Source organism: Chenopodium album, chromosome 4, assembly GCF_948465745.1.
Source record: "Chenopodium album chromosome 4, dcCheAlbu1.1, whole genome shotgun sequence".
Taxonomy (NCBI): Eukaryota; Viridiplantae; Streptophyta; class Magnoliopsida; order Caryophyllales; family Amaranthaceae; genus Chenopodium; species Chenopodium album.
Genome location: NC_137837.1, coordinates 76,187,641 through 76,200,543, shown reverse-complemented (window position 1 = coordinate 76,200,543; position 12,903 = coordinate 76,187,641). Strand labels below are relative to the sequence as shown.

General features: G+C 31.8%; 1 protein-coding gene and 1 long non-coding RNA gene across 2 annotated transcripts in view; one reads left to right on the top strand and one right to left on the bottom strand.

Annotated features, from left to right (window-relative positions):
- The window catches only part of LOC145627327 (uncharacterized), a 100,706-nt gene extending 95,704 nt beyond the window's left edge, over positions 1 to 5,002 (bottom strand). Inside the window, exon 1 of the mRNA XM_081679721.1 lies at positions 4,909 to 5,002. Coding sequence (XP_081535847.1) covers positions 4,909 to 4,987 — 79 coding nt within the window. The 5' untranslated portion in view covers positions 4,988 to 5,002. The remainder of the gene's footprint in view (positions 1 to 4,908) is intronic.
- Positions 1,752 to 2,359, top strand: LOC145627321 (uncharacterized). The gene is made up of 2 exons (XR_014111371.1): positions 1,752 to 1,827; positions 1,956 to 2,359. It is a non-coding gene; the product is annotated as an uncharacterized LOC145627321 (long non-coding RNA).
- Positions 5,003 to 12,903: the final 7,901 nt, after the last annotated feature.

The window sequence follows — 12,903 nt, the reverse complement described above, 5'->3', positions numbered from 1 at the left end:
ACATTTATACTGTCCATAAGGATGACAGAGTTGGTTAATTTTTCGACACTCATCAGTTGATGGTGGTTGTTCACCTAAAGGTAAACATAAACCTACACCTATTGGAAGGATTGGATCCCCTAAAATGCAATTTAATCCTTTGCAACAAATGTAATCACCATAACCTATACACAGTTCAGTTTCATTCCTACACGTGGGCGACGACCTTGGTGGTGGTGGTGGTGGTGGTGGATGCTCATAATATCCGGTAGACTTGTAATTTGTTGCCAAGGTTGGAACTGGAAATATTGGAAACAAGAAATCAAACGTTGTTATAAAGGAGTGATATGTTACTCGATAAGTACCCATATTAGAGAGGATGCCCCAGTTTCTCATGGTGAGAAACAAAATTTGTTTTACATGGCATTTTCGTAAATAAACCAACAATTTTATTCAACTTTATTCAATTGTAAAGCCTACAATAATGAAAAAGTTGTTGATTTATTCACGAAAATGTCTCCATGAGAAACAAATTTCGTTTCTCACAACGAGAAACAGGGAATTTCCCCACATTAGACTCTCTTGGACATGCATAGAACACTTAGAAACTTCATTTTGGTTCAAAATCATGCATATAGTCCACAAAGAAACCAAGTCGAACATTTTAACATGAGAATAATAACATTGAAAACATCAAATTCGTAGAGAATAGAGAGGTAAGGACTAAGGAGCAAAGGCGGGTTATGTATTCGATTAAAAACTTGGACACCAAGTTCGATCTCAAGAGTTATCTAGCAAACTTAATGAAGAAAGTTTTTTACGATTCTTATACTAAGGTAGAATGGCGTTTCATACCTGATATAGTAAGAATGCAAGCAGCCATTAACATATTGGCCGCGACAACGAAGTTGATGGAAGAAGCTTTCCCCATTTGTGATCTAAAAGGCTAAGCACTCTTGGTTGCAATATGTATTTGATTCTAATGTTTGTTGCTGCTTCTTCGGCTCACCGTTTCAATATTTATAGTACTCCCTAACGCGCTAAAAATATACTACCTCCGATGTTTTTTAGTTGCAACTTTAGAATATTTTGTATCTCTCATATAATACCCCAAAGTTGCAACTTAAAAAAAATCGGAGGTAGCATATATTTTGAAGGTTTTTTATTTGTACATTTGTGTGACAACTTATTGTATTGTCTTCAGTTTGTGGTAGGTGTTAGATTGATTACTATAATTGGCATATACAGCTTGTGCAGTTGCTCCTAGTGACTTGCCATTTTTGTTGTTTGTTGCTTCCATGTCTTTTGATTTCAAGATTCACAATATCTCATGACCAAATCAAATGCTTTATTTAATGTATTCTAATCAAGAAGTTTGTTAGGAATTATATCATTTTGGGATACTTGGTTATGCTTTGCATGTAAGGGGTGTTTGAAAGATTTTTAATATGTTAAGTTTGGCTATATTCTTAGCCTTTTTTAGTATTTTTGATACTAAGGCCAATTGGGGAAACAAATTTATAAGAGAAATAAAAATATACTTCCCCAACTACATCCAAAATTTTGACTCTCTTTTCATTTCGAGTTTATAGTAATTGAGTTGAACTTTCAGGGATAAAGAGAGTTACTACCTCCGTTAATTGTTATGTGCAACTTTGAAGTATTATTTGTGAGATATAAAATATTCCAAAGTTGCACATAACATTTAACGGAGGTAGTATATATTACGGATAAATTTCTTTTATTTTTGTTCGTTAGTTGACTTACTTTTGATACAGATGGCTAGTGTATACATAAAATGCTCTGTTATGGCTATGATGTTCGCGATTCTTTTGCTTACTACATCAGGTTTCTCCTCTCTAAAACCATCAGTTTGTTGATTTATATATCTACACATACATATAGCTCCTATTACATTATTCATTTTGTTAATTTATAATCATAATAATGTCTTGTTATTCATGCTTTGCTTTCAGTTCCAACATCAGAAGGTATAAGGCAGTCGTCTTCTTCCAATGAACCAATAAAATGTCAAGCTAAAGGCCAACTATGTCCTGGAGGAGGTCCATACGTTTGCTGTGAAGGACTAAATTGCATTCGTTCTGATCATCTAGTTGGTGTTGGTGTAGCCGGTGCAGGTTTTTGTCTCTAAGATAAATCAATCAACCATTCTACCTGCACTTTTTTCATAGTTCTACAACCTTGATCTCTTACCTATTTATCATTTAAGTTTTCGGAAAAGTTTCCATTTAAGTTGTGTATTGTATGATATGATTAACTGGACTAGTTTGAGTTGATCAACCTCGATCTAATGAGTGTTATACTCTGTATCAAGGGTTTCAATTCAAAGTTGATTGAGAAATCTTCAATATTATTGTTACTCCGTACATATCTTCATCTGTTACGTGCTGCAGAAATACCAGTTATGCATTGGTTAAATGATTTGCATAAGATTAAAGATTAAAAGATAAAGGAGGAAGGGTGCGGAAAGAGTGATGGATATCTCAATCCAATAAATCAATTTTGTGATCTTGCATCAGAAACTGTCAATGTCAGTAAAACAGAATGCCTGTAAGCTCGAAATCTTTGCTGCTAGAAAATAAATGACCAAGACTGGATATATGTATATATTAGAGAATTGATCAAAATAATTTTGGTATGCTCAATTGCAGAACTCGGAACTTGACCATATAATTTGGTGTTAGAACACCAGCATAGCAAAATGAAAATCAGAATCTTTTAAAAAAAGAAGCATAAATAATCCACAGTATTTTTCATGATACTTGATTGTTATATGTGAATATATAAAACTTCTTGAAGAATATTATAGCATTTGACATTTGATAAATGGGTCTAGGCCACACCTGTCACAATTGTCCACTTTATACGACCAAGGAGGCTCCACCTCAAAACCATATTGCAATAAGAGGAGTATCCCCTTAGCCTTATAAAGTGGACAAAATTGTCTTATTTCTGTAATGTGGGATACATTTCCCTACACTTTCTACACTCTTCAATGTGGGATAACAGTATAACACACTACTTTCATGTGGGTTTTCTCATGGCCTCAACAACATTTAATATGTATTGTAATAAGCTCATTCACACGGAATACATCTTTTCAATTGAATTGGATTACGTATCATCTCAATACTTTAAAATAAATTTTACTCATTTAAATTTTAAACAATCAACTTACGCATTGCTTTATACTACCTCCATTTTAATTTAGTTGACACCTTTCTTTTATCACGTTTGCTAACGCACTATTTTGATAGTTAATATCTCTTATTCTCTATATTGAAAAATTATAAAAGGTGGATATTAATAAAATATGCATTGAAACTATTTAAACAAGATCGCACTTGGTTTTTCCTCAAAGAAAAAGATCTCACTTGACTATATTTTATCGTAGTATAAATAATCACAAAAGCTAGTCAAAGCGTAGTTTGTGAATAGTGTATGTCACAGTCAAATAGTTTAAATTAAAAAAGACAGGGCAAGTATAAGACTAGACAACTAGTTGTAGAATACTTCCTCCATTTTAAAATACTTGCTCCACTTTCCTTTTTTGGCCGTTTTTAAATACTTGCTCCATTTCCTTATTTGAAAAGCTTTTATAATAGTTTATTAATTTCTCTCACCTAGTGGACCTACCATGAATTTCTAGCTTTTCCAATCCTCTCCACTACTTTTGCTTTTTACAATTTTTTATTCTTCTACCTACCCACTAACTCCATATTTTATTAGTTTTTCCAATTTCTCCTAAACTCCGCGCATGGATAAATGGAGCAAGTATTTAAAAACAGAGGGAGTATATGAAGTCTTAGGAAGAATTTGCCACTTTGTTAATTTCCGAAGTCAAAATTAAAAAATTTAGCCTGAGTAACTATCCAATAGGCCCTATATACATACGTATGTATGCATGTTATCCAGTCGCACATTTTAAGTTCATTATCATCACTGACCAAAAAAAATTAAATTATTCATCCGTCGTAATGCTGCCCCATATAATAAAAATGACAAAATAATGCATAAATCTCAAAGATACGTACAATTTCGTAATAATACAAATATTCAAAATACAATAGGATAAATATTTAAACAAATTTACAACAATAGAAAAAATTTAATGGAAATAATAAAACATGCATGAAGGACTGACTGAAGAAGACCATGGATCACGTACATTCATATAGCTAGCTGTGATCTTAAATTAAAGTTTAATCGGCTCGCATATCCCAACACCAGGAGGAAGCATCAGTTGTTCGGGTTCAATGCCCGCGACTGGAGGTAGTGTTCGAGGATGAACACAGGTTAATCCTTTACAACAGCTATAATCACCATAAGGCTGACAAAGTTGATGCGCAATTTGACACTCTTGTGCTGGTAGCTGTGGTGGTTGATTCGAAGGCGTACACACTCCAACTCCTACAGGAAGGTTTTCAAACCTACCTGCGCAAACAAACCCTCCGCAACAACTATAAGCACCGTAACTTGTACAAAGTTCAAGCAACTTCCTACATGTAGGGTTAGACGGTGGTGGTGGTGGTGGTGACTTTGTCGACGAGTAATAAGCTGCTTGCTGCTCACCATCATATGAGCCATCAGCTGGAAGTACGTAGCACATGAATCACAATTATTAAACAACATTTAATATAATTAATTATTATAAAAAAAAAAAATTTGAGTTGAGGGAGCGCAATTAATCTTCATGGTAAACAAAAATTATTTATCTAGTGATATTTTTGTAAATAAATTAACATAAGATCTCAATCAGCATGTTATTTTCTAAAATAAATTAACATTTATGAGACTCTTGACATTTAATATAATTTATCATCATAAAAAAAACTTGTACTAAAACGAATACGGTAGACTTTTGACATGAAATTAAATAAAATAATAGACGATGCGAATTGAACCAACCTGATCTTGTAAAAGCCAAAACTACAGCCAAGAAAATAGCGGCCATGACAACGAAGTTGTTGATGATAAACCTCGCCATTTTTACTATGTTAGAAAGGTTGTTAAGTTTATGTTCATTAGCATCGGATGATACTAGTATTTATAGCTTTCCAAATGTAGCATGATTTGCCCTAGTGATAGATGTTAATTATTAAAGTTGAATAATTTTATTATTCAATTATTCATTAGAGATAAGCTGGACTTACTAATAGTAACGTGTCGAGGCCAGCTTGTTAATTAATACTTATTTGGTGGACAACATTAGTTGCATCCATGTCTTATGGATGCTACTCATGCAAGTCATGCACACGTACTAATTTAACTTGAACCGTATACATACCAAACTCTAACTTTTGCGCGTGGTGGGGCTAGTTTTTTTTTTTTTTTTTTTTTTTTTTTTAGTTTTTCTTTTTTTTAGATATTTTTTCAACCAATTACGTGGCAGCACATGTCCCTAAAAAACAAAAAAAAAAAAAATTTAACAGGTTACTGCTTACTTTAGACCAATAAATTAAAAGCGAATGACCTTTAAAGTTCGGATTATTATAAAAAAAAATAATTTATAGTTAAGATTATTTTGAGCAAACAGGTAAAAATTGAAATTATTTTTCTTATCAAAAAAAAAAAAAAATTGAAATTATTTTACCAATTTTTCCTAATGCTTATATGCAACTAACATTACCCTTTTCATATCAAAGTATTTACCAACAAGTAGCTCATCAAATAAATAAAAAAAGATAAACAACTATGAAAAAAAAAGTGAACATAGTTGTTTTTGATACGAAGTTTATTTTAAGAGGAGTCATTAGCTCATTATCATGATATTATTAACAAAGTATCGTACTTTCTTTTGGCCCCGGCCCCCTAAGGCATTAGATCAAGATCCGCCCCTTATCAAATGCATGCTTAAAAGACCAAGTAAAAATACAGATACGGACTATTTTATGGAAAAATTGATTCTAATAATCCCACCTTTGACCGATTCGCTGATAAATAATCTCACCTTTAGATTATTACTTAATAATCCCACCTTTATAGGAAATCTTCTTCTACTGGTCCCTAACTTGTTTGTAACCGGTTTTGATAGGTTAATATATCACGTGTCATTTTGTAATTGGTTTAAAAATAAAAAATTAAAATTAAAAACTAAACAAAAAAAAACCACCACCAACCTACCACTAGCCTTCTCCCACCCACCATGAAACCGTCATCCCTACCCTAGCCCCACCAAAACTCGCCGGCAGCCACCCTACCCCCTCGAAAATGGCATCCCCCAGTACCAAGAACCATCCTGTCGACCTAAAGTCACCCCTGAAATCACCACCTGAACCAAATCTTACTCCCGAAACCACCACAACCATCACCTTGAAACCGCCAAAAACCGTAAAAAAAAAAAAAAAAACCCTCTAAAACCCCCGATAACCGCCAAAAAACCTCCAAAAACCGTCAAAAACCTTTTTAAACTACCCTTTTTCCGCTGCCCGTGTTTGATTTGGGTTCGAATGGGATTATTTTGGGTAATTTTGTTTGGGTTATTGGTGGTTTTGGGGGGCGGATTTTGGTGGTGGAGCTGGGGAGTGTCAGGATGGATCTCACCGTTGAGGGAGGTTTTGGCGGTGGGGGAGTGTGGTGTGGTCGTCGATGGCGGGGGCAAGGGGGGTTTGGGCAAGCATAAAAACGCATTTTTTAGTTCAAAAGCCCGAACCCGGCCAAAAGCCCGTTTTGGCCCGACAAGCTCGCTACTTTTTTACGGGTTTATGCACGATAAATTGTGTTAAGGCCCGGCCCGATTTTTTATCATCTCTATTTAAGCCTAATGCTTTGTTGTTGTACTTCATTTTACAGGTATGTTAAATTAAAAAATTAAAAAAAAAATTAATTAATTTCAACTTTGCTTGTTACATGATATAACTAATTATTGATGAGTCCAGCAAAGCAAAGACATGGCTGCAACAACTACAAAGATGATTCATTTATTTTTAATTATTTATGAGAAAATATTCAGTTTTATTTTTTGTTCGTGGATCACTAGACAATTAGTTGTCATTTGCATTTGGCAAACAGAATAAATAGTGCGTAAAGCCGATGAATAATTACTCAACCACATACATATATAGATTGAATAAGCTTAAGTTGAAGTACTTCAATCTTATTGCATTCACTTCATTGATCATCACATACGTCGTAAACTCGTAATGGCCAACCTTCGCATCAATTACACTATGATGGCAATGATGTTCGTAGCTGTTCTTCTACTTAGTGTAACAGGTTTGGCTCCTCGATCTTCTTTTACCACAGTACTTATTATTACTCTCTCCGTTTTATAATGCATGAGATGTTGGACTTTTTTTTCACTATTCATGCATTAGGTTTGCCCATAATTTTTTAAATATAATAAAAATATATATATTATCATAAAATAAAACATGGTGTTAGATAGGTTTTAATATAAAGTTTCATAATACGAGTATAATTTTTATAACTTTTTTAATTAATATTTAATTATATAAAAATATAGTCAAATTAGTACATTGATGTGTGCAATATTTGACTGTGTCATGTATTATGGGATAGTGAGAGTACTACACATTTTTCGTACCTGCTTCACAAAGGTTTAAAATCTTTTTAGTCCAAAATGCCATTTTGTATCTCCAATCCATGCATGTAGCATGTTTTATTACTCTATAAATTAATACTCCATTTATATTTCATTGATTTTTAATTAATCGCGATTAATATTCATTGTTTCAGTTCCAACAATCGTCGTTGCTGCTGAGCCAACCAAAGAAACAGAAAAATGCCAAGGATTCGGCAATATATGTGCTGCTAAAGGCGTATATAGTTGTTGTGAAGGACTAGTATGCTCAAATTCCGATATTGTTATTGGACTTTGCACCGTACCTCTACCAGGTCTACATATTTAAGGACAGATCGAGACACCTTATAACTATCACTGTATCGAAAATTCGAAATTCACATATACAAGCAACTCTGAGTAGTATATGGAAGAGTTTCTTGTATGATGTACCGATTTTAAGTTATTTCCAACTCTTTATTGTTACTCATTTATGTTTTTAAATCGGCCTTTTTTTATAATATTATGGATTTCATTTTGTTGTTTAATGATCAAGCTTGGCTATTATTTTATGTTCAATTCTATGATATTTGTCGAATTTATATAGCAATTAATACAAGCTATGGCAAGATAAGAAAAATTACTATCAATCAATCTACAATTTGGCCTTTATTTAGTATTTACCTACACTGCACGCTTAGTTTTGGATTGTGGTACTTTATTGCAAACCAATATCGAAAACAATTCACACAAAGTAAATATAACAAGCTAAGGTTAATACGTAGTATTATTAAAGGAGCATTATTTTAGGCATGAATTGCATTACAAAATTTTTGTAGTAATATTATTATTATGGAGTATTTTGCTATTATATATGACTCACAAAAACAAAACTAATTATCTAAATAAAAATAACTACTTTCAAATTCTAATTCCAAAATTAACAAGGTAAAGGACTTATATATAGTTATAAATTAAACGTATTTCTATGAAATTGCCATTTTTTTTTTCTATTTTGGGGCTTCCATTTCACTTTGATCAACATAGTGTGAGAGTGAAAGTAGCTTAAACACTTGTGCAATCATTATCATTTAAGGTCTGTTCACATTTATTTAATTTCAGTTCAGTTCAGTTTAGCTCCAATCAGTTCAGTTGATCAACTCCAATCAGTTCAATTCAGTTTAGTTCAACTCCTAATTTCTCTCTCTCATAAAATATTCAGCTCAGTTCAGCTCAGCTCCAATCAATTCAACTCATTTCAGTAAATGTGAACAGGCCCTTATATCTACATTATCCCTCAAACTCTAATATTTTTTTTAACCTAATATCAATCTCAAGTAGTGTTTCGTTTAAAGGTAGTTCCCATGTAAAACTAGGGTCTATTCACTTCGGCTTAATTTCAGTATATCTGTTGTTTTATGTATAAATAAATATTGGATTCTTATAATTAATAACTTGTCTTTACAGGGAGGATGATATGCTTAAGAAGCTTGGAGACCTAGTGAATGAGAGTCATTATAGCTGCAGTGTTCTCTATGAATGCAGGTATAAAAGCTTCAGCCACTAGTATTGCTAAATTGAGTTCAATATGCTTATTTGATGCACTACTACATTTTTTATTAAATGCAACGGTAAAAAAAAAATAGCTAATATATATGTTGTTGGCAGGGGGATAATTTAGCTAAGAACTAGTGAATTTCTTTTTTATTGCTACATTTTAATGTATGTTCTGACTTTTGGGATTAATTAAGTGGGCTGCTTGGTATTTCAATCACTTGTACGTTGGTTTCTTAAGTTCTTTGTATTTTAATAATCACCATCATAACAATAAAAATTCTTTGAAAAAGAGGAAATAACATTATAATTAACAATAAAATCTAAATCATACTTCATTATGAATTGTGCCAAGCAATTTAAATTTTAAGAAAGAAATAAAAATAGAGAAAGTACAATTTAAGAAGTTTAAAAGCCCAAAGAGAAAGAAAGAGATAACTCCTAACCCAAAGAGAATGAAATAAAAATAGAGAAAGTACAATTTAAGTTTTGCTTTTGCTTGCCACCTGAATTATTTCTTATTCTCACATAGTGTAATTTGAATCTTTTATCTGTTCGAAATACTTCAAAATCATCATAGCAATGAGTATTTTACTACGGTATAAGTTGTCAAATATTTCATTTTTACTTAATAAATACAATTTGAAGTACCTACACTTGAATTACACCTTTGCTCATCTATTTGTGTTGTGCTAATAGGATTTTTCAAGATCTACACCGTATAAAGAGGAGGAGATAAACGAGGTTCAAGATATTTTGGGCAGACTATTTTATATGCTATGTTGAACTTTAGATCTACACTTAGCAAACTCCATTTACTTATTATACTCTTGTTTTATTTGTTAGGCTTGACATGAATGTATTTGGTTTACCAACAATTTGGGTTGGTATTGGTGATTGTGTTGGATGATGACCATAATGTCAATGATATTGAGTTGTAAATTTATTGGACAGGTTTATAATATGCCGCCGTCATTCCCAATTTTATGGGTAGGCCAAAATACAAAGGAGACTCTGCCGAAATTTACATTTGCATTCAATAATATTGCATTTTAATTTTAATTATTAGCGTTAGCATATTACTTTATACCACTAGCAAGGAAAACAGGTACTACAAACATATACAAGCAATTATTATAATTAAAAAAAAAAAATTCACCTCATTTGCGTCACTCATTAAACAAACAAGTGACGCAAATAAAGCAATTTTGTATTGTCTAGTCAGTCATTTGCGTCACTCCTATATAAACAAGTGACGCAAATAACAAACAAGAAGTTGATCTGAAGAGTCATTTGCGTCGCTCCTTAATAAAAGAGCGACGCAAATGACTTTTAAATCATTTGCGTCGCGAGCAGTTGCGTCGCTCATAGAAGCGACGCAAATACACTATAAATGAGCGACGCAAATGAGCCTTTTTCTACTAGTGAGTTCAGTTCAGCTCCAATCAGTTCAGTTCATCTACAATCAATTCAGTTCAGTTCAGCTCCTAATTTCCTTCTTTTATAAAATATTTAGTTCAGCTCCAATGAGTTTAGTTCAGCTCCTAATTTCCTTATTTTATAAAATATTCATTTCAGCTCAATTCAGTTCAGTTTATCTCCAATTAGTTCAGTTCAGTTCAGTACAATTTAGCTTCAATCAGTTCAGTTTAGTTCAATTCAACTCAGTTTATTTTTTAAAATATAGTTGTATTATGCTGGAATAGAAACAATGACTTGTGAAAATCGATCCAAGGATCTCCTGTAACCGGAAGAGTATGTAGCTCCAACCACTTGAGCTACTTATGTGTGAATGGTTAGTTGATAGGTAGATTATTGATTAAACTTTTAATTTATTTCTTAAAGTGAAAAATAATAAGCAATAAAACTCTAGATAAGTGTACGTTTAGAGTATTTACGTGAATTGGGTTATTCGGAGCTACATATGATTAATTTTAATGGCTCTTAAAAAGTTTATTTTAAATAATTATTTACTTCATTTAGATCTATATTGAATGATGGGTTGAGATAATAAATTTGCTCACTTTTATATCATTATGATAAAATGGATACGAAATACGGAGTATAAAATTTCAAATTATATTTATAGAATTATCATATTATATTTGTTGTATTATTTGGTGTGTTATTAGCATATGTTTTAAAGAAAACAATTCATTAAAATCTTGAAACCGTTAGTTGAATATCATATGACGAGAGCTAATAATAAGGGACAATGGAAGATATAATTTGTAAAGAAAAGTAACTAAGGGTATGTTCACATTTACTAAACTGAACTGAACTGAACGGAGCTGAACTAAAGTGAACTGAAATTAAGCTAAAGTGAACAGACCCTATATTGATTCATTTCTCCACACTAATTCACGAAAATACAAGGCATTATACATTGCCAAAGATGATAACAAACTAAAACTATATAATGGGAGCAAAATCACATGATCAACAAAATGCTTAACTATACTCCACTAGCTAGGGGCGAAGCCAACTTTGTTTTTAAACTTAATTAGGGCCGAAATTCATATACTTCGTATTATTAAATAGAATTGTATTATAATTATGTTTCATTGCAAAATTTATGCTTGTGCACTATTATATACTTCGTATTACATTTGATGTAAAATGTGAAGTTCACTCATCTACTATGACTAACAACAATGAAATTAAGTTAATATTTAATCTATATTCTAGTATCTTAAGGGGCCAGCTTTGACATAATACAAGAATCGTCAGTCGGGTCACGGGGGTCGGGCCTCCACCAGCCCCCCTTGCTCCGCCCTTGCCACTAGCGGATATAACTCGAACACTAATCACTAACTCCCAATTTCTAGCCGCTTTTATAACCACAATTACAAACTCCAACTAATTTTTTGCCTAATTTGAAGCAATACACCAATAGAAACTCTCTTCTTTTTATTGCTTACTTCCTTATTTTCTTTTCATGTTCCTGTTATTGACTATGTACAACATTAACGCTTATGTTTGATTATAAATAATATATATAGCCAATTAGTTTGAAGATGATTAGATGAAATGGTCAAACAAACATTTGATTTTATGGTTTTAAGTCTTCTGATGAATTAAAAAACATCAACCCATTCTATTTACTTAGTGTACCAGTCCGCTTTTTTAAAGTACCAAAAGTGGAAACTTTACTTACATTATACTCCGTTTGTCACTTAATATATGACACAATCAAACATTGCACACATGTCAATGCACTAGTTTTACTTTATTTTTATATAATTATATATTAATAAAAATTATTTTTAAAATTAGATCATGAAACTTTATATTAATTAAAACACATCTATCAACATATTTTATGATAAAATATATTTTTATTATGTTAGAAAAAAAATTATGGTCAAAACGAAATGTATGAATTAAAAAAAAAAAAAAAAAAAAAAAAAAAAAAAAAAAAAAAGTCCAACGTCCTCTCATGTGTTATGGGTCGGAGAGAATACTACTTATATTATTTAATTTCTCTCTTCCTTTCCCACCCACTACTATTTTATACTAATACTTCGTAATATTTTGTCCCTCCCATATTATTTCTAGTGGTCCTCATTCATATTTCTCTCTTACTTTTTTAAATTTTTTATTCCTAATCATATCCATTCATATATTATTTTATTCTTTTGCCTAAAACTATGTGCTCAATGGTATGAGGCACTTAAAAAAAAACGGAGAGAGTATTAATCAAATCAAAATTGAGTTTTTAGATAGAGATCAAATCTAAATGTTACAAACGAAGTAATACTTTAATGTTTAAAAAACAATAATAAATCAAATGATACTGCTTCAAAAAAAAAATCAAATGATACAAT